The sequence below is a fragment of the Aricia agestis genome, chromosome 11 (genome assembly GCF_905147365.1).
Source record: "Aricia agestis chromosome 11, ilAriAges1.1, whole genome shotgun sequence".
NCBI lineage: Eukaryota > Metazoa > Arthropoda > Insecta > Lepidoptera > Lycaenidae > Aricia > Aricia agestis.
The window spans coordinates 1,960,912-1,987,858 of record NC_056416.1 but is presented as its reverse complement, the minus strand read 5'-3'; the positions used below and the strand labels follow the sequence as shown (position 1 = coordinate 1,987,858).

At 37.2% G+C, this 26,947-nt stretch overlaps 3 protein-coding genes across 6 annotated transcripts in view; 2 read left to right on the top strand and 1 right to left on the bottom strand.

Moving 5' to 3' along the window:
- The window catches only part of LOC121731575 (sin3 histone deacetylase corepressor complex component SDS3), a 5,047-nt gene extending 1,891 nt beyond the window's left edge, over positions 1-3,156 (bottom strand). The window contains exons 1-5 of one of the 2 annotated variants that reach the window (XM_042121064.1): positions 2,847-3,156; positions 2,283-2,346; positions 1,612-1,767; positions 1,112-1,289; positions 764-986 (exon numbers count right to left, since the gene is read on the bottom strand). In XM_042121064.1, coding sequence (XP_041976998.1) covers positions 764-986; positions 1,112-1,289; positions 1,612-1,767; positions 2,283-2,346; positions 2,847-3,009 — 784 coding nt within the window. In that variant the 5' untranslated portion in view covers positions 3,010-3,156. The remainder of the gene's footprint in view (positions 1-763; positions 987-1,111; positions 1,290-1,611; positions 1,768-2,282; positions 2,347-2,846) is intronic. The other variant, XM_042121065.1, reaches the window with a different exon arrangement.
- LOC121731574 (SH3 domain-binding protein 5 homolog) lies at positions 81-26,947 on the top strand. Of its 3 annotated transcripts, XM_042121063.1 has the most exons (7): positions 81-92; positions 7,391-8,221; positions 8,523-8,585; positions 14,960-15,140; positions 25,198-25,316; positions 25,574-25,657; positions 25,781-26,947. In XM_042121063.1, exons 4-7 carry the CDS (start codon positions 14,966-14,968, stop codon positions 26,684-26,686), a joined length of 1,284 nt encoding a protein of 427 aa, XP_041976997.1. In that variant the 5' UTR covers positions 81-92; positions 7,391-8,221; positions 8,523-8,585; positions 14,960-14,965; the 3' UTR covers positions 26,687-26,947. The 3 variants fall into 3 exon arrangements, with proteins under 3 accessions (XP_041976997.1, XP_041976996.1, XP_041976995.1); XM_042121062.1 differs by lacking the exons at positions 81-92; positions 7,391-8,221 and adding an exon at positions 3,825-4,140; XM_042121061.1 differs by lacking the exons at positions 81-92; positions 7,391-8,221 and having other exon boundaries at positions 8,241-8,585.
- LOC121731571 (F-BAR domain only protein 2) lies at positions 4,134-8,180 on the top strand. Its single transcript, XM_042121058.1, has one exon. The coding sequence runs from the start codon at positions 4,199-4,201 to the stop codon at positions 6,878-6,880; it is 2,682 nt and encodes an 893-aa protein (XP_041976992.1). The 5' UTR covers positions 4,134-4,198; the 3' UTR covers positions 6,881-8,180.

The window sequence follows — 26,947 nt, the reverse complement described above, 5'->3', positions numbered from 1 at the left end:
ATTTATTTCAGAATTTAAATTACTATATTTTTGTGTCTACTGTCACTTTTAAATCTTGAAAATCGTCCGTTTCTAGGAATACAGGCCCTTAAGTTCTCACAGTCAAATTTTATAATGTTCTGAATTATCATTTCTACCCTAGTTTCTATACTTGTTACTAGAAAAATGTCCACAACAAAACATTGTATGACTTCAATATCTACATTCTACACAGATGCCTGAAAAAGAAACATTAATCTTCAGAAACATTAAGACTGTATGTAAACAGCATTTCATTGGCTTCAATAATAATGTATTTTTAGAAGTTTTATCCAATTTGTGTGGCTTAGTTATTTTATCAACGTGTAAAAAAAATGTATGTTAGAATGACAGGGGCGAATAAAATTATAACTACATATTATTGTGTATTAAGACTACAAAACAAAGTAATCTAAAAAAGTTGACTGTAGTAATAACCACCTAAAGAAATAATACTACGTTAGTGAATTTAGAATTCAAAAAAATTGGCCTATAAATAAAGAGAAGTTAGGCCATTTACCTATTATAGCTGCTTGTCTCATTTCCATGCTTATTATTTTCGCACAAACGTAGAAGAAACAAGTAGCTATACGTAAAAGGCCAGACTTCTCTTTCTCTAGCGACCCGACATATCGCATCTGAGTGCGAGGGCCACAGTCGCGAGGCAAGATGCGAACCATCTATTAAACCTCTTTGTACCTCCCTTGCACGAGAGTGTAAAGCACACTCATAAGTATCTACTCACATGTGCTGTGCGGACGTCTAGGGTGCGCCGGGTGTGCGGTGTGCGCGGGGTGTGCGGCGTGCGCGGGGTGCGGGTCGCGCGCGATGGCCCGCAGGTCGGCGTCGATGTCTCGCTCGTCCAGCTGGAACGTCAGCGTCGTCGCTAGCGGCTTGCGGCGCTTCTCCGGCGCGGGTGCGGGCTCGTTCGCCCGCCGCCTTAAAATGCGCTTCATGGGCGGTTTTACCTGGAAGTTACAGAGGTTATATTGCATTAGTGCATCTCATAAGTATGAACCGTGACTAATTTTGACTCGACCAACTTTACTGTGGCTAGAGTACTGCCTTGTGTGGAAACAATATAATGTCCTACCTCTATTGAGTCTCCATTGAGTTCCATTGTATTTCTTTCACTTTCAATGAGTTTCTTCTTTTCCTCAAAATCATTGATTAGATTCTCCCTCAACTCCACTTTCTTCTCTTCAAATTCTTTTGCTGCAGCCTTCTTCTCTGCTATGTATTCTCTCTCAACCACATCAAACATGTGATCTCTGTAACATAAAATTTACTATTAAACTTAAAATTGATGATGATGAGGTTAAATTGCAAGGCAAAACTTTAACTAACTAACTTTAGCAAAAATTAAATACCTGTTCCTCTTTTTAGCACAGAAAAGTGAACAAAATGTAGTTAAAGGGGCAGATATACAATGTAATCTTAAAAAGCTGTATCTTGTCTTATTAATTTTTGTCTTTTGACTTGCAAACAAAGAAGCTTCCAAAGACATTAAAGATTTAAAAAAAAACTCAGTTTGGAAGTCTAAAAAATACAAACATATAAAGCTAACATTAGTCCTAGAAATATGAAACCTACTTGTATAGCCTGTTCAGCCGCAGTCGCTCGTGCAGCTGGTGCTCCAGCCGCTTGACCCTCCGCAGCAGCTCGGGGTGCACATTATCCTCCAGCTGTTGCAGCTGCTTCTTCAAGTTTATCAGCTTGTCCTGGTACATCCTTGAGGAACATGGGACACTAATAAACAACCATAGCACTAGCAGTACTGTACTCCATTAAGGCTAATATGGCCAATTATTATGTATAATTTTAATGGTCATTTTAAAGTTTTTGGTTAAGTGATTTGGAAAGTTTTACTAGTAGAGTACACAGTACCATAAAGTTAATATACCTAGCAGAAAAGAGCAACAATCTTGAGCTGTCAAACGAAACCAAACTTGGTTTTCATCTGTGTGAAAAATTCGTGTGAAAAAATACACTTACACAAACATGATTGAACATGAATTCTATGAGATTAAATTGTCAATGTGTGGCATGTGCCGACTGGATGTCAAAAAAAGAGTGCTGCTGTCATGTATCACATATCTTTTTACCATGCTGTGTTACTGATAGTGACATCTCTCTTGCTCAGGCTTTTGTTTCTCTATTTCGCTAGGTATATTTACTTTATGCACAGTACAGATATAATTGTCAGGTTAAGGCAAGCCTTACATTGAAACAACAGCTTCTGTATGTAAAATCTTTTGACTTACTGCTCTTTAACTTCAACAGGCTCATCATTGTTTGGTAGATCTGTCTCGCTTGCCTCCTCTGTATCTGAAAAATGTGATTTCTTTATTTATTCTTTCTCCCCAGCCAACAACTAAATCTAGTAGGAAACCAGATGTTTACAAATATAGCAGACATATTTATATCCATATTCGTATGAAAACCATGAAGGTCAAATACGTGATTGCTGCTTAAATTTGGAGCTGATGATGCTTATGCGTCCTTGAGGAATTGTGAGATTTAATTCCACTTTTGATGGAGTAAATTGATTTGTTCACCCAAGAAACAAGGTCACAAGATATGATTACATATTTTTAGTTGGGAGAAAGTAGCAGATGAGATACATAATTACGTCATCTGGCACAAAACATCGGTGGCGGGAACACTGTGCAAAACATAACCAAAAAATGCTAATGTACAAAACCTTTACTATGACAACTGTTATAGCTTACAAAACGAAAATAACACAACATATTATCGCCAGAGTCACATAAAGTGACACAAAGCATTGAAATTTCCATTTTGTAGTGGCAGTAAACAATTTTTACCTTCGTCGCTGTCGTCCATGGCCGGGGTCTGCAATGGCTCTTCTGGGTCCCTGTACTCGTCCAAATCGTCGTACCCGTCGTCCTCGAAGTCATATTCGTCCCCGGGGCCTGAGTATGGCGATCCTTGGTAAGACATAGTGGAAGCGACGCGTAGCAGTTGCATACAGATTGAATGTTATCACGATTAAAGAAATGAGCGCTAAGCACGTTGCTGTAACTTCCTAAATCGAATACATGTAACGTGAGTAGCGCATACCATTCAGAAATTTTTAAAATTAATTGCGAAAAATACTGTAGCTGCGCTGAACAAAATTAGTTTTGAGACTTGTCAATTTATCTGACGTCAAGCTGGACGTTTTTGAAAGCATCGCTACGCGACAAATGAAAACAGTTTGAAAGAAAGAGATAGCTTTATTAAGAATTCACGTGATAATGCAAGATAGGTCTAAGCATTTTACTTTTGTCGGATTTTGCCATAGACAATATAGAACACATGTCATTGTTATATCGATAAAGTATTAAACTCGATAGTCGATTCATGAAAAATCGATTCCAAGTAGAATTTTTAAAAATCTGTTTTAAAAAACGACGTTATATTATTAGAAGATTCGATCGTTTGTTTTTAAATACCTATAATAACCTATCATTATTATTATGGAACTATATTTTTTACCCTGGCAGGCCTGGCTGCTGGCATCCAGATTGGTTACCAAAGTAATCAAAACCATAATATTGTATCTAATTCTAAAATAATAAATTATTGGTCACTACTTTATTATAGGGACTTATATTTTGTCCCTAAAATAAATCAACGGTTTATTATTAAAAATAATTATTTGTATGCTCATAATATCTCGATCACTCTGATCAGGATGGCTCGATTCGATTTAAAATCGATACTGTTTGTTGTTTATTCTACTTTTTATTCAATATATACTAGTAATCTGTGTTTTTATATTTTGTCTATTCTTATTTTGATTTGACGTCACGTTCTATGGTGGACGTCAATCGTCATCGTATTTTTCCTATTTGATTTAGTCTTGTTTTATAGCAGCACGTATCTAAAAGTATTAAATTAATTAAGTTTAGCGTGTGAATTAGCTATATACGATGTTGGTTACGCCCGGCCGAACAATTTGTTTATAGCGAGTTTGTCGGTGACGCTATACGCTATTGTGTTTGGTGATGTAATTTATGTGATTGGGTGGCTTCCTAGTTTTCTATAATGGAAGAATCTTCGTTTACTATTCCAGCAGACGACAATGGTGATAGTGAACTCGATCCTAGAATACAGGTCAGTGAATGATAATGTAATATTTTAGTTACAATACGTTGCCTTTGTAACAGCAAAGATGAACGTCAACTTCGTAGATTATTTCGCCAATGAGCATAATGGATACGACATACTATATCAAAACATGAAATACGGACTGATAGCTAGTAAAGAACTCTCAGAGTATTTTAGAGAGAGATCGAATATTGAGGAGACAAACTCAAAGCTACTTGCAAAATTAGCCAAACAAGCGAATAGCAACTGTGCGCAAGGCACTTTTGCGCCGTTCTGGACTGTGCTGAAGTGTTCCGCTGAGAAACTGTCTAACTTGCACCAGCATATGTTCCAAAAAGTCAGCGAGCTGGTGAAAGATGTTGCCAGATATGCAGATGAGCTCCACAAGAAACATAAAGCGGTCAAAGATTCTGAGTCTAGTACACTAGAGGTTGTTTTGCTCATACAAAACACAAAACAAGCATTGCAAAAAGCCAAAGATGTTTACACATCAAAATCAGCTGAGCTGGAAAAGTTAAGGAAAGACAATGCTTCAGCTAAGGATATTGAAAAGGCAGAGGTAAAAATAAAAAAGTTACATGAGGATTACAGGCAGTTGGCAGAGAAATATAACTTAGTGAAACAGGACTTTGAAAAGAAAATGACACAGACGTGTAAACATTTTCAAGATGTTGAAGAGGCTCACTTAAAACAGATGAAACAGTTTGTGAATTCATATGCAGACATCATACAAAATAACCAAGATTTGATGGGACAAGTACATAGAGATTTCAAGCATCAGTGCCTTGAACTTACGGTTGAGAAACTACTGGAGCAATTTCTTGTTGACAAGTACAATACCTTAGAAAAGGGCAATTTAGTTGAGCTGCCACCTACTTTACCAAAGCCGGGATCAGCTAACAATTCAATATCAGAAGCTGATCAAATATCTACAGTATCTAATGGGTCCCATAAACCTGCCCAACCCCCTAAAGTTGCAAAGAAGGAGCCCTCTTTTGCAACAAAGACCTCCAGAAGAACTACCTCTTTATTAAATTTGTTTACACCAAACTTTCAAAGTAAGGATGAGCCCAGTGTCAGTGCAGAAGGCCCTGCACCATGCTCGGCACCCTCAAGTCCAAGTGGGACTCCGGCAACTCCGGTTGCCCAGGACAAAGACGACATAAACAGAACACAGACACTCAGAGAGTCTAAATGGTTTTTGAGAAGTAGAAGAAACAAGGCTAAGCCCAAAAAATCTAAAGGTAAGAAAAAAGACGAGATATCAGAAAATTCAGTTACATGTGATAAATCCGATTTGGAAGAGAAAGAAGAGGAACCTCCTCCAAAAGAGGACCTGATGAATTCACCAGAGGTTGATGAGGAGGGCTTCTGTATTAGACCAAAGGATGAGAAGTGCAGTGTTTACTCCTCATCAGATTCCGACTCAGAGGAGGAAAGAGAACAAGGTAAAATTCATGTGGAAATAAAACCAATAACAAATGGCAATGCACCTATGTCTGCTAGTTTGGACGAACTGAGGGCAACTGTGGAGAATATTTCTCTGTACAAAATAAACACAACCCGGAGGGGCTCCAATGCTAATGCGAGTAAAGCCAGCAGTGACTTGTTAGATTTGAATTTCTTTCAGAGCCCTTCTGTGAGCAACCCGACGTCGCCTCATACCAATGTGTCTAATCCTTACGCGCCCTTGCAAGGAAACGCGTCTCATCTCCTTGAAAGCCCAACTCCTGTTTCAACGGCTGATGTTGGTGACCTCTTCTCTGAGGTTGGAGAGATGAATCAGTCCAATTTCCGTACGTCGACACCGACTATATCTACAATATCTTTACCTCGTCCTCCTTCTAGACGTTCAGAGGGCGATTTTCGAACAGCATGTTCCTCTGGTTCCCGAGGTCCCTCTCCTTTAACAATCGGCATGGCTGACACAATACCATTGGCAGTCGCTTTCCATGAAATAATACACTCCTACTTTAGAGGAACTGAGGAGTCTAGGTGTCAAGTGAAAATGTCTGGAGATATGATGCTCTCTTTTCCAACTGGCATTGTAGGTGTTTTGGCTAACAACCCTAACCCTGCAAAACTTTGCTTTAGGCTGAAGAATATACACAGACTCGACAATGTTTTGCCAAATAAGCAGCTCATAAGCATCAACCTTATGATGTCTACAAGGGACACGACTGTCGTCGAATTCAACATGCCAGCTTTAACAGCTTTACTGAGGAAGCAGTCCGAAAAGAATCCAACGGCACAATACTTCAATGTGGATATTCTGAAGTATCAGATCAGACCGAAGTCGGGGGCCGCGTCTTGCCCGCTACAAATGGTTTCCTATTGGAAATGCGAAAGAGACCATACAGATCTGAAAGTGGACTACAAGTACAACCTTCACGCTATGAGTCCGCCGTCGCCGCTGTTGAACGTGTCAGTTTGTGTTCCTATGAACGGTACAGTCAAGAATGTTATTGCTATGCCCAAAAACAGCTGGAACAGCGAGATCGAGCAGGCGCTGTGGCGTTTCACTGAGTTGTCTCAGCATTCAGATGACCGGGGTGTGGGGTCACTCAAGGCTCGTTTTGAGTTGACGAACGGGCCTTCCACTAAGAAAACCATATCCGCTCAGTTCAACTGCGAGGGCGCGACCTTGTCCGGTATAGAGTTTGAACTTATTGGTAGCGGATATCGTCTGTCGTTGGTAAAGAGACGTTTCGTCTCCGGCAAGTATATTTGCGATAGTGATTTGTAATTATCGGTCCAACGTCTACTGATTTTGTTCTTGTGTATATAAGTATGCGAGGCATAGTTTTGGATTGAATATTTTAATGTATTGTAAATGATTTGTGGTACCTTGCGGGACTGTTTCCTGTCCGACTTATGAGATTTAATTCGTGGTGTTTGTCAATTTGGATTAAAACTGTTCATTTTAACTTCCTATAGCTTATTAACAGCCTTTTGTATTGATGTAGGTTTGTGTATTCACTGGTGTACTAATAATTTTCTCGTATATGAGACGTGCCATTATACACAACAATAGATTTACTTTATGAAGTTAATTTTACACCTTATACATATTATGATTTTTAAAACACTAATGTAACAAATTTTTGAATTTACATCACAAGCTTAACTAAAATTAGTTGGTTAAAATGTTTCTTTCCGATAATGATGTTGTGTTTATTGAAATTAATTCTTGATTCTTGACAATGACATTTTAATTGCTTGATAAGTTATCTACCTCTAAGGTCAATAGTGTTAGAGTTCACAATACATCTGTAGCCACAATGAAAATGTGCAATTGTGCATCCTTATCACATTAATTTTATTTCATTGATAATAATAATCTATGTTAACATTTTAATATAATGATAATGCATAATTTAACATCTACTTCATAATATAGAGTTCAAGTAACATAATGCAATGAATTTAAAAAATGTATTGTAGTTGTTCGACACTATCGAATAGTGTTTTATTTTTGTTTTGTGGTTTTCGAATCTCGCTTTTTGTTTTCTATTAAACTTATGTTAATGTCATGTGTTTTACCACCGTCACGTTTTTCGATTACTATGTATAGGTAGATGTAGTAATTATTCCTACTTATAAAGATATTTATATAATGCAGTGCGTAAATATTCAAGGTTTGCAGTATTTTGTCATGGGAACATATCCAATGTGCCAAAGACTAGCAAACTTTTTTTTTCGCTGTGTAAATATTTTTATAAGTAAGGGGTAAATGTTTATTTTATATTTATTTACTCAAATGTAATCTCATACGTTCATTCTTGTATACTTGTATATGCTCGGCCTAATAGTTACTCAACTTTACCAAAAGTGAAGTGTTCATGTTAAAACTCTAGTACAACACGACCATTCCATTAATGTTTTTAAGTTTTATTTATGCCGATTGCCAGTTATGTAATACCCTAATGTAATCGCACTCGATAGCCGAAGGTGCATATTTTTGTATCGCAAAATTTGCAGCATGTATAATTCTGATGTATGTAAATTTACGATATGCAATAAACTGTAATGTTACTAATTTTCAATGGAATTTTCTTTTCGGACACACCTAAGATAGAATGAGAAAGTAAGTATCGTTTTTGTTGGCTAGGCGCTTTTCCGTAGGGACAGGAAACAATCCACTAAGGTACACTATTTTGGCTCAGTTTTTATCAGTTTATGATTGTTGTGAATATAAATTTAGTGATTCGAAACGCGTTCGATATCAGTAAGGAGGACACGGTGTATTTATCTCGAGATGATAAGATATTTAACCAGTAATGGCTCAGATGTTTCCCGTCCCTACATGTTGCTTGCTTCTGCCGTACGTTTGGGAATACCCCGTGCGTGTGCCGTGCGACTGTCTAAAGTTTTTCAACAATTTCCAGGTGGAATTGGAGAAGTTGAACGCCGCTACTGACGAGATTAACAAGTTGGAACTGGAATTGGATGTGAGTTGTGTGTTTATTTTATGATTCCACTCAATATTCGTGAATAAGAAATTCCGCGAAAACTGTACCTACGGTCTACATTTTCCTGCAAAAATGCCTTATTAGTTATTACTTATTATATTATGTCCTTACTACAGGATGTAACAAAACTAAGTGATAATACTTTAGGGCGTGTATGTGTTCCTTAGAGTTCACTGTGAAAGTAGCAGCGCTTAAGGACCAATTTTTTTTCACTTTTGTATGGGCAAGCGCCCCAGCGTCACGAGTTTCCCCATACAAAAGTGATTTTTTTTTTCATCTTTCAGCGCTGCTACTTTCACAGTGAACTCTCTACAAGGAATACATACACACCCTAAAGTATTATCACTTAGTTTTGTTACACCCTGTATATCTCCGCCAAATTGCATAAAAATTGGTCCACTCTTTAGCTCTCTAGATATGTTATTATATATGGTAGAGAGACGCTTCCTAAGGGTGTGAATTGACGGCACGTCCGTTCAGTCAAATGCCTGATGCTAAACATTATTTTTAGCATCAGGCATTTGACTGAACGGCAGGCGGCTATTATTAGTATTGCATTACGTTAGGAAGTTTCCTAAACGACCTTTCCGTAATTGATACAGGTTAAAATTAGCTCTGGGTTAAATATCATGTTAACATAAGATTAATGAAATCAGGATTAACCTTAACCCAAATATTTTGCAAGTAGGCTTCATATTACAATAACTAATAAGCAGTATAATCAATATTCCGCCATCAATTCATTATTCAAGTAGGAAGAACGCTAGTTAATCGTGCATTGTTTAACATAAGATTAAATAATAAAGTTTTGTTCTCAATGAAGTTGGCCTTACGTTACTGCCGCAGCCCGCATTGGGCAAATTACTGTAATAATTAAAAGACAACTTTTGCGAAAACGCTGTCCTCCTTTTAGTTGCTCGTTATAATCGATTTAATGAAAGAATGAAAGTTGCTAACAGTGAGAAAGTTATGCAAGTAAAGGTACGATGATCACATAAAATCTATCTGGAAAATAGTTAAAATGTCTAATACTAATACTGGACACTTCAAATATCTTCTTCTTCACTTCGTAGATTGTAGAAGATGTTGTTGTGTAAAATAGAAAATTTTCTGCAGCTCCAACTCATTTTTAGTTGCCCGCGTCTTACATAAATTATAAGGCAATAAAACTATCCTATGTCCTTTACCGGGACTCAATTTCTCTCCATACCAAATTTATCTAAGGTTGGGTTGCACCAGAGGCGTGGTTAAAGTTAAAGTTATGGTTATAGTTAAGGCTAAATTTAGCTTTAACTTTAACCTTAACTTTGACCGGAGAAATTGACAGATGACAGCTGGTCCAACAAGGTTATAAATGAACGTGGGCGGGGGCGCTGCTGGTAAAGGAGAACTGTCAAAAATGGCGTTTTTGTATGATGACTGCGTTAGTTTCTTTTTTCGCCACGTGCATTTAAAACCTTGTTGAGCTCTATGGTTATGGTTAAATATGGCGTCTTGATGGCGTCCATTTTTAACTTTAAAGCGTCTCCCAGACAGACGCGGCCTGCGGTGGCGGTGGCGGTCAGTTGGATGACTTGAGAGTTCTAGGAACGACACAGACACACGCGGCCACGCGGCCAAGCCATCCAACTGACCGCCACCGCCACCGCAGCCGCGTCTGTCTGGGAGACGCTTAACCAAATATTCGACATTTTGCATTGTAGTTAAAGTTACAGTTATAGTTAAAGTTAGTTGGTGCAACCTACCCTAAGTTAGTAAGCGATTTTAGCGTGAATAGGTAACAGACATACTTACATACTTTCACATTGAAATTAATAAATATTTAACTCTGCAAGTTTTTTTTTGTAGAAAAGATTTTGAACACTTTCCCAGTAATTACTTGCATAAAGCTTACATAAGTACCTATGTGAAAACTGGCCCAAAAGAACGAATTTTTCGGTGAAAGATAAGACAAGAAAATAGCAGTTAAATGAGTCGTGCATTTTGTCGATTTTTGCAGTGTGTAGAGCTTCTGGGTAAGCTTCTAACTCCCTTAGGGCTTCCTTCTTAGGTTACCTGTGTCTAAAGTTAGAAAGGATGTTATATTGTATTTCATCCTTGCTATTTTACTGAGGTCTGTAGTGTAAAGTACCGGTACGAGGAAAGTACGATGCGGCTAAACGTGGGCCGCCTTATTGAAGAACGTATCGCAATGACACTCCGGCTAATCGTTATACCGGCGCATTACAAAACGGCCCTGTTTTTCAAACCGGCTAGCCGTAATGTAATAATGTAATACGGCGGACGCCTGCGACATATATATTTCTGCGACCGCACTTAGACAAATTATTGACCTCACGCGCGTAAAGAGTTAAAATTTACATACTGAGTAAAAGTTTTTTTTTATGGAATAAGGGGGCAAACGAGCAAACGGGTCACCTGATGGAAAGCAACTTCCGTCGCTCATGGACACTCGCAGCATCAGAAGAGCTGCAGGTGCGTTGCCGGCCTTTTAAGAGGAAATAGGGTAATAGGGGAGGGTAGAGAAGGGAAGGGAATAGGGGAGGGTAGGGAAGGGAATAGGGTAGGGGATTGGGCCTCCGGTAAACTTACTCACTCGGCGAAACACAGCGCAAGCGCTGTTTCACGCCGGTTTTCTGTGAGAACGTGGTATTTCTCCGGTCGAGCCGGCCCATTCGTGCCGAAGCATGGCTCTCCCACGTATAAACGTAATTAAACTTCATATATGTAATATATATTATATGGAGTCAATGTCAAAACTATATTTTCTATCTCAGAGTTCCTATTCCATCTTTCTCGCTGTTTAGAATAGGCAATTCTAGCATGATAATCTTAGGGTATTTCTATAAAGTTGATCTGAATCTCATAAAATCAGGTCATGAAAAGAAAACTGCTATTATAGTACTCGTTAACTCTGTCGAGTAGTACGGGAAGTAAAATCGGTGAGCGTTTATAGTAAGTACTGCAATAACGACTATAAGTTATTATTTATTTAATAAGTAGTTCCGGAATCCGGTATGTAAAAGACAATTTATTCATCGTCATCATCAGGCATCATGCTAATGGGCCATATGAGTATCTGAGAATGTTTGTTTAGGTCAAAGAATATTCCATGTCTTTAGTTAGGCGGCTACTAGAAGAAACTGCCCAAACATTTAGTACTGAGTAATAACTCTATATTCAAAAGCTTGACTTTATTCTGCAAACAAAAAGGACCTTCGGAAGTAACTTTCAGATAAATCAGTTTCTGTAGGTAGATGCTAGACCCCAAAACTTATCGGTAAGGCACAGATGTAGAGCAAACCACACAAGAACAGAGGCTACTTTTCATTGCAAAACGTACGGTCCCTGTGTGATTTTGCGCTTGAGGGGCCACTATTTAAACAAAAATAAGTGCTGTATCCCGAAATTATATCCCGAAATTATATTAATACGTGGGAGAGCCATGCTTCGGCACGAATGGGCCGGCTCGACCGGAGAAATACCATGTTCTCACAGAAAACCGGCGTGAACAGCGCTTGCGCTGTGTTTCGCCGAGTGAGTGAGTTTACCGGAGGCCCAATCCCCTACCCTATTCCCTTCCTTACCCTCCTCTTCTCTAAACTCTCCTATTACCCTATTCCCTCTTAAAAGGCCGGCAACGCACCTGCAGCTCTTCTGATGCTGCGAGTGTCCATGGGCGACGGAAGTTGCTTTCCATCAGGTGACCCGTTTGCTCGTTTGCCCCCTTATTTTATTAAAAAAAAACCAATGTGGACTGACTTTTCATTGCATGGCTGGTTAGCCTTTACAATAGCCACAATGGAAGTCGATGCACCAGCAGGAGATAACACTTTCAATATCGTGTGTGTCGACCTTAACGCTCTATCGCAGTCACAATAGGGTTCCCACACGCATTGTGAAATATTTTTTTTATATTTTAATAAAAATATTTCACAAGCGAACAATATCTTTTACGCAATTAATGTAGTAATTAAACTTGTCCTATAAATATTAATGTTTGTTTACCGTATCAACTATCATTATATATAGTTTGTATTTTGACGTTGTACAGACGCTACGGGTGGTAGATTTATTGTAGTGAGTACACTGTAAATAATGATAATATGAATGGGTTGGTAACATAAAAGTAAAATTATGGTAACATTAATATCAGTTCTTTTTGATAGATTTCTATCGGTGCATTGTCTGTCGGTCACGTTATCTGTTCTTTCGTAATCGGTAGAAAAAAACCCCACATTTCTACTAAAATGAAGTGACCCTATGACTAAAGGTATTTCTCATTTGGCTTAGGAAAGTCAGGGACCATCTGCGATAGCCCAAATTGGGTAGCATTCGCGAAATCGGACGAATTTCCGAAAGTTACTCTCGTTTTTCGATTTTTAATAATGTTTTAACTTTTATGTAACTTTTGTCAACCCTATCCCAGTACGAAGGGAAGGCAGTTATGGTGCGTTCCAGTTTCCACGATTTGTTCACTGACGCGGCCCACGGGTTATGAACATATTGATTTACACCATACACAATTACACACAGTCTTTATTCCATGTAGAAATCTCTGTCAATTAGCAAAGTGTGAAATTGTGGCTAAAATCGAGTATTTGACGTTTAAAACAAGGAAGTGTGCTCCAAAGAAAGATATAAAGCGTGGAATAGTTGGTCCGACCCCATATTTTTTTGGATTTAGTAATTGTCGCGCCGATTTAAGAAACTTCTATAGAGCGACTTAGGATTGCTTTACGCTTCTATTAAAACGACGTGAACAGGTATAATTTATAAAAGATTATGCACGTTTTAATCAACTGCGAAGTGCGACGGAACACATTGAAAGGGTTATTAGGTTGTTAGGCTCGGTTCAATCACATTTATTTCTAATCATTTGTCAAAAAATCATTACTTAGGCTTGTGCGGTGTGCCCAAATATAGGGGATAATTGTGCCCAAATGTGTATTTAGAAAATCTTCTATACTATAAAGTTTTCAATACCCAATCATCTTTACTACATTATCACGTCAATTTAATTAAAAACAATCCGTTTTTTGAGCAAATTGATCGATTATAAGATGAGCGTTCACCGTCGGTATAGTAAGCTGGTGAGCATGGTTCCCAGAAGTAGCGGGTTCGAATTCCAACAGGTGAACACCGAACACGCTGCGAATACTAATGCACCTACACGCCTCTCAATAATTAAGTTTTTGTCGACAGTCCTTGGACTTTAAAGCATGATGTTATGTCCAAGTTTTTAACCCAATACGCTACGACGACCAAAAATACAACATAAGCGATTTTTCACGTCAGTTTTCTGTGAAATCGTGGTGCCCCTCCGCTACCATGTTCAGTGGTAACAGATATTTAAAATATAAAATTAAAATATACTTAATATGATTCTTATTCCAATGTTATTCTATTGTATTAGGTCTAGAATAATATTTGTTTTGCGATTAATATTTAGTCAAACAAGTTCTCGTGGTGAATAACAGGTAGGTAAGTCAACTTGAAGCCACAAAATATAATATAATTTTTATAGAATTATTGTCTGTAAAGTCTATTGTCAAATAAGCTAGCGTAGATTAAGATAAGGCTCTTGAATTTCAGTTTGAAGACCATATTTTCAGACTATAAGATAGTCTAAAAGGAAATATTACTCTTGTCATTTAAGAAATACGTTCCTTTCGATTTAGAATAAAGTAGTTGTAGGTAAAATGTTCACAGTGACAATTGAATTAACAATGGGGTTTTCCCATGTCCAAAATACCAAATACATACCAACGAACCTAAACTCAACATAAAAGTAAAATCAAGGCAAATATCTGTCATGAAACTTAGCTTTCCTAGAAAAAATATTCATTGTGACAACGGAATTCTGTCATTTTGTCCCTAAAATCTGTATTTCTATTATTTCCCGCGGCTAAGCCGGCAGAAGCCTGATAATATTCAAGCATAGATAAGTCTGTTAATATTCATTGAAGATAATAGTTGTCTGATTGAGCGCGTAGAATATGCTCGGTGGAAGCGCATTGGTTGGGGTCAATTGCTCAATTGGCTCGTATTACGTAACGACTATACGATTCGTTCCATAGGTCATACGTAAAATCTGAGACTTAATCGATACTACACTGCAGACTTAATGTGGGTTATGTCACGTAAGAGCAATTAAATTACTTGAATTTTACTTAATTAGGCATAATTTCTTGCTAATTGTGTTATGTATACTGCAATTTTCTAGACGACGTTAATCGTAAAACAAATAAAAATATATATTTTAACTTCTAATCATTCATATACAAAATGAAGATCTAAGGTTCAAAGACATAGCCTTGAGGCACGCCACATGATTGTCTCATATGTTGCAGGAGTCCATGAAAACGTTCCATCTCCTGTTGAACGAGACATCCAGGAGGTTACAAGGGTTGACCAAGAAGCTGGGAGTACAGTGTATTGAGAAGTCCAGGCCGTACCACGATGCAGTTGCATCATCAAACGCTGCGAGAACAGAGTGTCAGAAGGCAGCGGTAGCGTTCCAGAGAGCAAGCGGTGAGTTTATTCATGGTTTACTTGCGTCAGATTGGGTATTCGCAAAACTTTTGTCCAAATATTATGCCTTCTCTTCCATAAATTCAAAGAACGACCGAGGTGACATGAATATCACGCGATAAATCCACGATTCACCTTAATTCAGACTGACGTCCTAAGCCTCATTATGCTGATTAATCTATAAACTTTTTGGTTGGCGCTATTTGAATTATGCTGCTGCTACCGCGACATTATTATTATAAAATACGTGGGAGAGCCATGCTTCGGCACGAATGGGCCGGCTCGACCGGAGAAATACCACGTTCTCACAGAAAACCGGCGTGAAACAGCGCTTACGCTGTGTTTCGAAGAGTGAGTTTACCGGAGGCCCAATCCCCTACCCTATTCCCTTCCCTGCCCTCTTCTATTACCTTCCCTTCCCTACGTTCCCCTATTCCCTTCCCTTCCCTACGTTCCCCTATTCCCTTCCCTTCCCTACCCTCCCCTATTACCCTATTCCCTCTTAAAAGGCTGGCAACGCACTTGCAGCTCTTCTGATGCTGCGAGTGTCCATGGGCAACGGATGTTGCTTTCCATCAGGTGAGACCCGTTTGCTCGTTTGCCCCCTTATTTCATAAAAAAAATCATAATATTTGCTAGCTAATAATTAGCAATTCAATTCAACACACGTGTGTTAGCCACTCAACAAAATAATCTCCAGCCTCTTATCATCAGAATTGGTTCAACGTATAATATTTTAATCTGGAATGCGTTAACATTATTTACGTTTTAGATCTAGGAATTATTGTAATTGATAACAATATGTTACATGTTGTTTTTGTAGGAAAATATAATAATTAATTAAATTCTTATGAAATTCAAAAGTATTATACATAGAATTGGATGTCTTGGAATGGATACTTGTCAGATGATAGTGAACACGATACCAGAATTACTCGACCTAATTTCTCAACCCAAAAAATCGCGAAGGTAACAGGAAGACACGAAACTATAAAATCCCAGTAATCTGGTAAACTTTACAGTTCAAAACACGAATGCGGTTTCTAAATTTAGCTTCCATGAAACCGCAGCGCCGGGTGAAATTATAGGACAGTTCACGGTCTGATTCTTATCGCCTATCCAAGTGATGAATGGTTTTCCACGCGTTTTTCTTTTGGGAAAATACATGAGTAGCCATCCGATTGCGATATGCCATCTTGTTTATGATAAATTATCGCCGATGTCAATTTCCCAATAGGTAGAGACTAGAGACCAGCGAATCTTAAAGGCGTCGTACCATGGAAGTAAGTAGAGCCCACACGGTAAATGCTGCTCTATATGTCAATTAAATTCGTGTTTTTTGATATTGATAAAATGATATATAATTAGGAAGAACGAGAGAGGTTACAAGATGTTTTCTCCATGATCAATTTTTTCTTCCTAGGCTGGCGCAAACTGCACTTTAAGAGCTGAAAAATCTAGAATTTCTGCGGTCCTACTCATAGGCCAAACTGTTTATTTAATACCTATCTTTAAAACGAAATCACCCGAAGCGTTTGATATTCATGTAATGCGGGCTTATCTAAAAATTGCATGCTTTCGCCCCAGGGCCTCGGGACTTTATCGTATAGTTGGCGACGGTTAGTAACTCGCATGTTATCAGGGTCTGTGATGGCCGCCTTCCTGTTTCCTCTGCCAAGGTCGCTCAAGGTTATACACGGTACTCACACCAGTACTTTGTTTATACAAAACTAAAATTTTAGCTCTTGTCCAGACCAAATCTTTTAAAACCGCAAGTAGTTAGTATAAACGTGAAACGATTAATTTTTAGAGTTGACCAAGAACGCGTTTTAGGTTATACAGAAACACAGTGACTGCATCCAAATAGTATCGAAATTCGAAGGATGTATACACCTGAGGTATATACAGTACTCAAAAATTAATAATACGGATGCACATCTTCGCTAATTGTCGTAATCACGAAAACACCCGCTACTATGAAACGTAAGAGCCCCAAATAATACACTTGCATTTTGCACCTTGTTCAAAGGAAATAGAAGTAAATATCATATAGCCGGTGGCTGTCCGTTGTCGCCGGTCCGTCAAAGTGCTATAACTCACCGGGAAGCCATCGCGGGGTTACCATGGTAACGTCTAAGCAACGTCAGGCGCCTCTACGTCGCTGCAAAGCGCTGTTTTTCTTAAAGTTAAGTTTACACAACAGCGCTTGCAGTGACGTCTTCCGACGCTCGGGAAATACGTCGTCGAAAAATTACTAAAATTTCTATGCGCATTATCACTTTGGGAAGTTTAGGAGCACTGTAATTAATGTTGGATTGAAACGGAGTCAAGGAACAGAGGCCTTACTCCCGAAACTGATATCGATTTCGATTTTTGATTTCAACGGTTTTTTGACATTTTTTAGACATATTTTAGATGGCTAAAGTGTCAAAAAACCGTTGAAATCGCAAATCGAAATCGATATCAGTTTCGGGAGTAAGGCACCAGTATTGTGGGCTAGCCCGAAAGCTATCATTCGCTTTGTTATTATCTTTGGTTTCTATGCGGTTTGAACCTTGAGGTTCCTTCTATCTAACATTGAAGCATTGCCAAGGCCAGTCCACCCGCATAAAGCCATGCCATGCCATGTTGAAAGTATTATTTTTCTAGATAGTGAATAATTAAAATAACATTACAATAAAATAACATTATCGTTTATCTTCAAAATTTTATCCATCTCATCGGAGACTGAGAATTTAAATATTTCGTTTCTTAGATGAATATTATGTAGTATCTTTATTTAATTTTTCTTTTCCTAAATTACACGTTATGCAAGCCATGAGAATTCCGACTTTTTTCAGTCTCCAGAGGTTCCCCCCGTGTTTGGTGCGGGTAATTATGAAAAGTGGCCATAATTTGATTAACAGTTCGTGTCTACTGTGGATAACTGTCCATCCATTAGGAGAATTATACATTTTTAATTTAGAAAAACTTTAAAAAAATGTGTTTGTATTGCTGGAACGAACTATATTTGGTTCTGCTGAATATTTGCCGAATTCCTATAAAATTACGTTTACTTGTTTTGATTTGTTGTCTTGTTTGAGTGCAATAAAGCATTTATAAATGAATAAATAAATATGTTATGTTCCTATACAGTTTGTTCGCGTGGGTCAATCATCTATGAAAATTGCTTATTCCCTTGCTTATACTTGTGATAAACTTCGACATATTACCGAATTACCAATCTATACTAATATTATAATTGGGAAGAGTTTGTTTGTTTGTTTGAACGCGCTAATCTCAGGAACTACTGGTCCGATTTGAAAAATTCTTTCAGTGTCAGATAGCCCATTTATCGAGGAAGGCTATAGGCTATATTTTTTCACGCTAATACTAATGGAAGCGAAGAAATATAGGAAAATGTGGGAAAAATGGGGGAAATTATTTGAAAGTTGTTATTTGAACGTGCTAATCTCAGGATCTACTGGTCCGATTTGAAAAATTCTTTCAGTGTTAGATACCCCATTTATCGATTAAGGCTATAGGTTATATTTTATCACGCTAAGACAGTCGACAGGAAAATGTGAAAAAAAAGCGGGGGAAATTATTTGAAAGGACTTATCTCACGAACTGCTAGAGTAATTTTTCTGTTATTTGGCACAGATAAGAAGTAGACCACGTAAAGGATCATAGGCTATTTTTTTGTGGACTAATTTGTGTGTGAAATATCTCATTTACGCGGGCGAAGCTGCGCGGAACGTTATATTTCGCGTGGTCACGACATCACGCGTAAACGGCTGGACCCATTTTCATATAAAGATACTTTAAGTCCTGAAAAAGAACATAGGATACATTTTGTCCCGGAAAAATGTACGGTTAGAATCAGAATCAGAATCAGAATCATTTATTTGCAGAAAGTACCGTTACAAAAGATGTTACAATAATTATACAGGATTCCAGTCTTTCTACCTAATAACTATAGGCATGCAAAATTTATAGGGTTACAATATTATTATAGAATATGTCAATTTCTTAGTCAACACTGTTTCAATACATAATATAAATAATTTCAGATTTGTAGAAGTTCATTAGTAGAATAAAATGTTTTAGATTTAAGCCACTTTATTAGTTCTTTTTTAAATTTAATATAAGGTAGCTCTTTAATTTTTTTCGGTATGGCATTGTATACTTTGATGCACATAGGGTAGTATTGTTTTTGATACAAGGTTATTCGTGGTAAAGTATCGAGTACCAATCTATCAGCATTTCTATTGCTTCGTGTGTATATTTCATGTGCTTCTGTAAATTGTCCATAATTCTGCTTTACAAAATTTGCTAGCTCAAATATGTATAGGCTAGGCAATGTCATAAGTCCTAATCTTTTAAATAGTGGTCTGCATGATTCATAGGAGGGTCTACCGCAAATGGCTCTTACACATTTCTTTTGTACTATGAATACCTTATTAATTTCTGTCGAGTTTCCCCAGAGCATTAGTCCGTATCTGAGAACAGATGCTACGTAAGCATGGTACATAGCGAGAACTGTAGGTAGTGCACATATTTGTCTCAATCTGTAAATAGCATAAACAAATCGGTTCAGCTTAGAGCATACATGCTCTATATGTGACTTCCAATTTAGATTTTGGTCAATATAGACTCCTAAAAATTTTGTTTCATTTACCTTTTTTATTGGTTGGTTATTGTACATAATAGTATAAGTTGTTGTTTCATTTACACGAGTCTTGAATTCGATATAATTAGTTTTAGTCAGATTAACATTAAGATTATTATTTTGCATCCAAAGAATAATTTTTTTAATTGTTTCATTTAATTTAAGGTCAATATTTATATAATTATTAAGATTCATGATCACTGATATGTCATCAACGAATAGTGTGAAATTATCGTCTGTCACGGCAGGAAGATCATTAATAAAGATTAAAAATAGTAATGGGCCTAAAACACTGCCCTGGGGTACCCCACATTTGATTACTCTAGATTTGGACTTATGCACCAATTGTACATTGAAATTATTTATTGTAGTTATTTCAACGAATTGAGTTCTCTGATAGAGGTAAGATCTAATCCAATCTAGAGCTGGACCCCTGATTCCCAAATTTTCAAGTTTTTGCAGCAATAGCTCGTGTGAAACAAAATCAAACGCCCTTGACATGTCAAAAAATATGCCAAATGTAGGTTTTTTTTCATTTAAATTTTTAGCTACGGTATGAACAAGATTAGAAGCTGCTAAAATAGTGTTTTTATTAGTCTGATACCCATATTGTTCTTCTTTCAGTATTTTGTATTTGTTTATAAAAGTAGTGATTCTATTGTGCATACATTTTTCGAAAACTTTTGATATAACAGGTATAAGTGTTATAGGTCTGTAATTTTCTATTAATTTTTTATTCCCCTTTTTAAAAATCGGTTTTACTAATGATATTTTAAATATATTTGGATATTGTCCTATTTCAAAAGATAAGTTTATGAGGTGAGTGAGTATTGGCGTTATTACTTTTTTACAATATTTAAGGACTTTTGTTGAGACACCGTCATATCCTTCTGAATTTGTGTTTTTTAATGACTGTATGATTTTGCTTATTTCAGTAAAATCACAAGGTGTCAAGAAAATACTACTGAGAACGTTTGTTTTATTTGTATTGATGTTATTTACCTTGTCATTATTAGCACTTGTCAAATTTATAAAATAGTTATTAAATTCATTTGCAATGTCAAAAGGCTTAGTAATTAATTCATTATTTTTATTATATATTTCTGTTATAAAGTCATTACTGTGCGTTTTATTATTAATTTCATTATTTATTATTTTCCATGTTGCTCTACATTTATTTTTTGCCTGGTTTAAATATTTATCATGGTATATTTTTTGAGACAGATATATACTAGTACGCAATACCTTTGAATAAGATTTGAATTTATTTTTATTTTCGTTTGTTTTATTTTTGTAATATTTAAGACGTAGGGACCTTTTTATTTTACAGCTTATTCGTATACCTTTACTTATCCATTTCTGCTTTGTAAGATTATTTTTTATTTTTATTTTTTTAAATGGGAAACATAGTTTATAGAAAAGAGTAAACTCATCATAGAAGGATTGCATTGCCATATTAATGTTCCCTTCGTTGTAAACGTCATTAAAAGATAGCTTGTCTAGGCAATTACGAAATTTATTCATATTTTCTAAGCTATAATCTCTTTTGTAAATGTAGTATGTCGCTGGTGTTTGTGGTTTACTATTTACAGGTATGTTACTGCACAATATACTTTGATGATTTGCGCGTAAACTATTCAATCTATTTTGATGGAATTTGGTATGGAGATACTTTGAGTCTCGGGAAAGGACAAGGACTACTTTTACTTTTTATCCCGGAAAATATACGGTTACCGCACAATAAACTTTAATGGTTCTCGCCTTAACTATTTCATCTATTTTGATGAAATTTGGCATGGACATTCTTATTTGAATCTGGGACAAGGAATGTTTTTTGTCCCTGAAAAATGTGCGGTTACCACACAATATACTTTTCTGATTTGCGAGTAAACGACTCAATTGATGTACGGGAACAACTATAAACTAAAGTCCACGCGGACGAAGTCGCGGGCAACAGCTAGTGGATAATAATTTCCGTTCCTAAATTAAATATAAGCGTTTTTGTCGCAATTATTCTCGACATTAGCTCCAATTTTTCACTGCAATCTTAGCACAAATTACAATTATTACATAGAATAAACATCCAAATACGGTATAAATACATATTATTGTATTATCTTTAAAAGATGAGTTCCGTATAAGTATAGGCAAATATCTTTTGATCTTCAGCCAATAGAACCTTCTAGTCAAGGTCTCTCAAATTAATTCTCCATCGATCGTTCATATGTCAAAGGTCGAAAATAATGGCTTCGTAAATAATATCGCTAACACGTCCGCCATGACGCTCGTGGCAAATAGAGTCGGACCATAAAAGGTATTGGTGTTAATAATTTATTTCCTGTTAGGGACATATCAGACAGAGAGCGGTCAGTTTTGCATACTTTGTGTTGTATTACGTTACATACTTAACTCATACAGGGGGCGTTCTGACCGCGTCAGAATTACTCCTGTGTGACTGACCGCTCGAACGTAGATTGCGCACGCAGAAAGCTGAAACGCGTGACCTCTCTTTGTCTGATTGGTCCCTTAGAAAATATACAGGGTGTAACAAAACGATGTAATAATGCTTAGGGTGTGCATATTGTGTCCTTTACATATAGTACACTGTAAAAGTATCATCGCTGAAAGAGTTATATTTGGCTTATAGATATGTTTTTTTTTTTATTTTTTTTTATTATGAGATATGCCTCATTTGCCAATACCTATGCCAAATTTATAAAAACCTCTTTTTGACTAGGTACTTTCCCTGTTAACTCTTCATAAGGGGCACAAATACACCTTAAAGTATTATAATTTTGTTTTGTTACAACCTGAAAAGGCAGTCCATAGCGATTCTAGAATTAATAAACAAAATTGTATGAACTAAAGTATTTTTGCCCACACAATTATCAACAAGATTGTATGTGAAACGGTCTCAGGGCCGCTGTAACTCTATCGTGGATACACCAACGAACATACAAGGAACAGATGGGTAATGTGATACATCTATATCATTTATCATGCTCTAATTGGTACTATCGTAATAATAATAACATTGAAAGTCTGCCGACCAGACTATAATATTATAATTGTAGCTAGTTTCCAAAAATATGAAATGTTAAAATGTTTTGGGAAGTAACAGTGTCTTTATTTTTTCACGGCCAAATTGTATTTATTATACGATGTCTTCAAGAAGTATTTAAAGTTTTTATAATATTAACGAGGGAAAATACTAGAATCTACATTCAATATGTAGAGTCTACTAATACGTTTGTTGCGCGGTAACTGTTAATTTTACTGTGATAAAAATTATGTTAAGTTACCCTTGACTCAAAGAATCTCCCATAGTCATCTAAATCTCTTCGGCGCGGCGGTGTGAGCAAAAAAGGGCACAATTTTGGATTTATAATATTAGTATGCATCACTCAATTTGAGCACATGTCTTACTTCAGCTTGGCTTTACTTTATAAAATCGCCTTCTTTCATGTAAATATGTAGATTAATAATAAGAATTGACTAGTCTGTCTGTTCGTTCTCTGCTCTATGCTGCACGCTGTTCGGCAGAGCTTATTAACACTAATTTGCATGAGCGAGCCGCCTAGTGGTTACACTTGTACATTACATCACTTTTGCTAATCTAGGGTTTGTATTAGCTCACCTAGAGTACCTGGTAAATAAATACGTGTAGAGAAAATAGATAATGTTTAAATTCCCCGATAAAATCGGCCAAGTGCGAAATACACATATTAAATACACAATATGTAATTGATTGTACCGTTGGTTCTTGGTGGAAATGCATGTTGAACTCATGTAAATACACAATCTGTGAAAGTTTGAGAAGCCTAACTATAGAAGTTTCTGAGATACAGCTTGGAGACAGACAGACAGACAGACATGTCTTAGTAATTTCTCTCCAGATTTACATAAATCTATACACTTTTACTTTTCTGGATATGCGAAATTTTAGTTGAATTATTTTATTTCTAGTTTAAATATTTTTGCTATAAAATACCATCAAAACTCTACATTTTCCTAAAACAGTCGGCATACGCCAACGCCCACAGGAAACGAGTATTTATCAGTGAAATATTTTTACATCACTCATTATCTCGTGCAAATATTATGTATGTGACATGTATGTGATTAGCTAATTTTGTGATATGTGTGTGTATTATGTATGTGACATGTATGTAATTAGCTAATATTTTGTGATATGTGTGCGAATGTCTGTTTGAAACTGATATGACCTATTTTTGACTGGATATTTGGACATATTTGGATAAGATGTTGATACGAAGGATGGTATGGTAAGAATGGTATATGATTTCATAGTTAGGATTACCTTGTGTCTAGTCAGAATCTATACCGCGTTATGAAACGAAAACTGTTCAGTAAATCTTAGACAGCTTTATACGCTGATCATGATTTCGTATTCACCTATATCCATGTCTTCAGTGCCGGTTTAGTACTACCAGCGCTCTGGGCGAGATTTCATCGGCGGCCAGGGTGCGGGTAGAGCTAAAGTCTTGCTTCATTGGCTGCCTTCGGCGCCCCTTTATATCCGTCGTGGGGCCTAGTGTCGCCCATCCTTACGCCGCTACTGAATGTATTTTTATAGTGACTACTTGACTAGTGACATGATGAGGGTTCTACAGCTTATTTATTAGTGAAAATAAGAAATCGGGTTATATGCATTATGCATGTGCTTATTTTGAGCATATTTCGGTACGTGCATAATTGCTTATTTGCATGCCTATTTCGGCATTTAATCCGATGTCTGAGTGATGATGATTAACATAAGTAATTCTAACGACAATCACGATGGGTGCGGTGCATTCAGCAACAATATTATAGATTTTCACGACACTCAACATGTAATTGGATAGTAAATGAAATTAGGTTAGTGGCGCAGGAGGGTACGCTTATAGCGCGTGTTATTTAAACTAGTAGCTATCATCATTATCACCTTATTATTATTAGATATAGGTCACGAGTCCGGGAAATTCGCTCAGATGTTTGTATAGAATTGGACCCATTGGCGTGATAAAAACTATGCTAAGTCATTGTATCTCCTTAATTTTCATCTAAACCTATTAATTGGAGATTAAAGAGTTAAGTGACAAACAGAGACGCACTATAGCATTATTTTCATGCGTGATTGTCAAAGCCAAGTAGCGACATATCATTTATCAATATACAGTCTCTCAAGAAAGTGAAGAAATTAAAAAGTGGCAACATCGTAGTGTCATCCCTTTTTTCTTAGATTGATTTGAAAGGTATGACACTACGATGTTGCCACTTTTTAATTTCTTCACTTTCTTGACTGACTGTACGAATTTTGACGATGCATTGTTCGTGTCCAGGCTGTAGAATTTATCCTCAAATTTAATTTGACCTTCATATAACAGCCATAATGTGTCTTTACAGAATTGCACGCGGCGGCCAAAGAGACGGTGACGTTGGCGGAACAGCGGTTCGTGAGCAAGCAGGACGAGTGGCAGTTCGACTCCAACTGGCAAGAGGTGCTCAACCATGCCATTATCAAGGTGAGAGCTTCTTAAATTAGTTAAAGATAACGGGAAAGACTCGTGTGTTGCAGGCAGCACTGGTAAACCACTCGTACCCCTAGTCTCTGACGTTTCCAGTTAGCCATTGTGACTTTTCAAAATTCATGTTACATTGTAAAGTTTGCCTGAATCAGAAACACAATAATATTTACTTTTAATAATCTGGCAAACTAATTAATTGGAAGGAATTAGTTAAATAAAGTAGACAATTGTAAAATTTTAATTTTATTTTCAAGGTCATGGACGCTGAGAAAAGGAAGGCGGAAAGTGGACGAGAACATCAGAAGAAAGCCGCCGCGTACATCGCCGCTGAAAAAAAGGTTAACAACAAAAAACTTCATATTGCGTCTAACTCAAAGTCAATGTTTACTTACAGTTATCAGGAATGCTGAATTTGCCGTTTACGCAATCATCTCAAGACTTATCTCCTTTATCAATTTCAGGTGACGCAACTGGAGGAGAGCTTAAAACGCAATATCATAAAGTCGAGGATATACTTCGAGGAGAAGAAACTATGCGATGAACAGATGCAGACGCAGAACGAGAAGATTGAGAAACTGCAACGTCTCATAGCGGACGCAAAATACAGATACTCCAAGTCGCTCAAAGCGTTGGAGGAAATTTCTGAAGAAATACACAGAAGGAGAGGCGAGTATCCACCAGGGAAGGATCCTATTCCCGTAGGACCGAGAGAACCGGGAGTAGGCGCGGAAAGGGACCCAGTACACGACGAAACACAGCTAGATAATAAGGAACACGAGAAAGATGAGGAGTCTAATCTGCAGGAATTAAGGATGCGAGTTAGAGAACTAGCGCTCAAGCCCATCGATAGAACTGACGTGGAAACTGACGAGGCGTGGGTACATGAACTGAACGAGACCATCAATAAGTTAGATCAGCTACTCATGATGAAGGAAAGCAACCAGCAGAAGAAGAGTAAGTTCACCGACAACCCGCCACGGAACTACAGCGCGCCGTCAACCAGCACCAACTCGAAATATAACCCACCAGAAGAAAGTTGGAAGGAATCCAACCTCTCGCGAACAAAGTCGATCAGTAAGGAGGTTGTTTACGAGCACCCACCGATGGTGAAGAATGATAGGTGTAAGAGCATGATGTCGTTAGACGTTCTGGCCTTGTCGAGAGACGCGATGATCACGGATAGAGAATCTTACCTCAAAGCGGTGATAGAAGATAAGTCCCCCACTGGAACGTACACGGGCAGTAATTCTGAGAGAAACGACAGTCCCGATGATATTCTGACGGTGGAGTGCGATTCCAGCGACTCCACGCAAAACCCCATCATCCGGATGACCAGCTCAACTATCACGGATAGTGATAATAGTTAATTGGAATGGTTGTGAGATTCGAATTTACCTGGAAAGTCTGTTAGATTGTATTGTTTTTTGTTAAACAATTTTTGGAACGATTGATTTCTTGTGATTCGCAAATCTTTTGAATTGGATATTTTGGTAGATGATATGATTTATGGAACCTTCTTTTTGGAGTTTTTGTAAGTTGCAAAATAATATCATCGTCGAAAATTGCAATGTTCAACCTATGGTTGGCAGCTCAGACAAAATAGATAGATTTTTATGATTGGCGGGTAA

Excerpts from the sequence above, each read along its gene's own strand:
- LOC121731571 (XM_042121058.1), top strand. The coding sequence starts at position 4,199 with ATGAACGTCAACTTCGTAGATTATTTCGCCAATGAGCATAATGGATAC.
- LOC121731574 (XM_042121061.1), top strand. The coding sequence starts at position 8,415 with ATGGCTCAGATGTTTCCCGTCCCTACATGTTGCTTGCTTCTGCCGTAC. Across the intron at positions 15,141-25,197 it reads AGCGTTCCAGAGAGCAAGCG|AATTGCACGCGGCGGCCAAA; the intron begins GTGAGTTTATTC and ends GTGTCTTTACAG. Across the intron at positions 25,317-25,573 it reads TCAACCATGCCATTATCAAG|GTCATGGACGCTGAGAAAAG; the intron begins GTGAGAGCTTCT and ends TTTATTTTCAAG.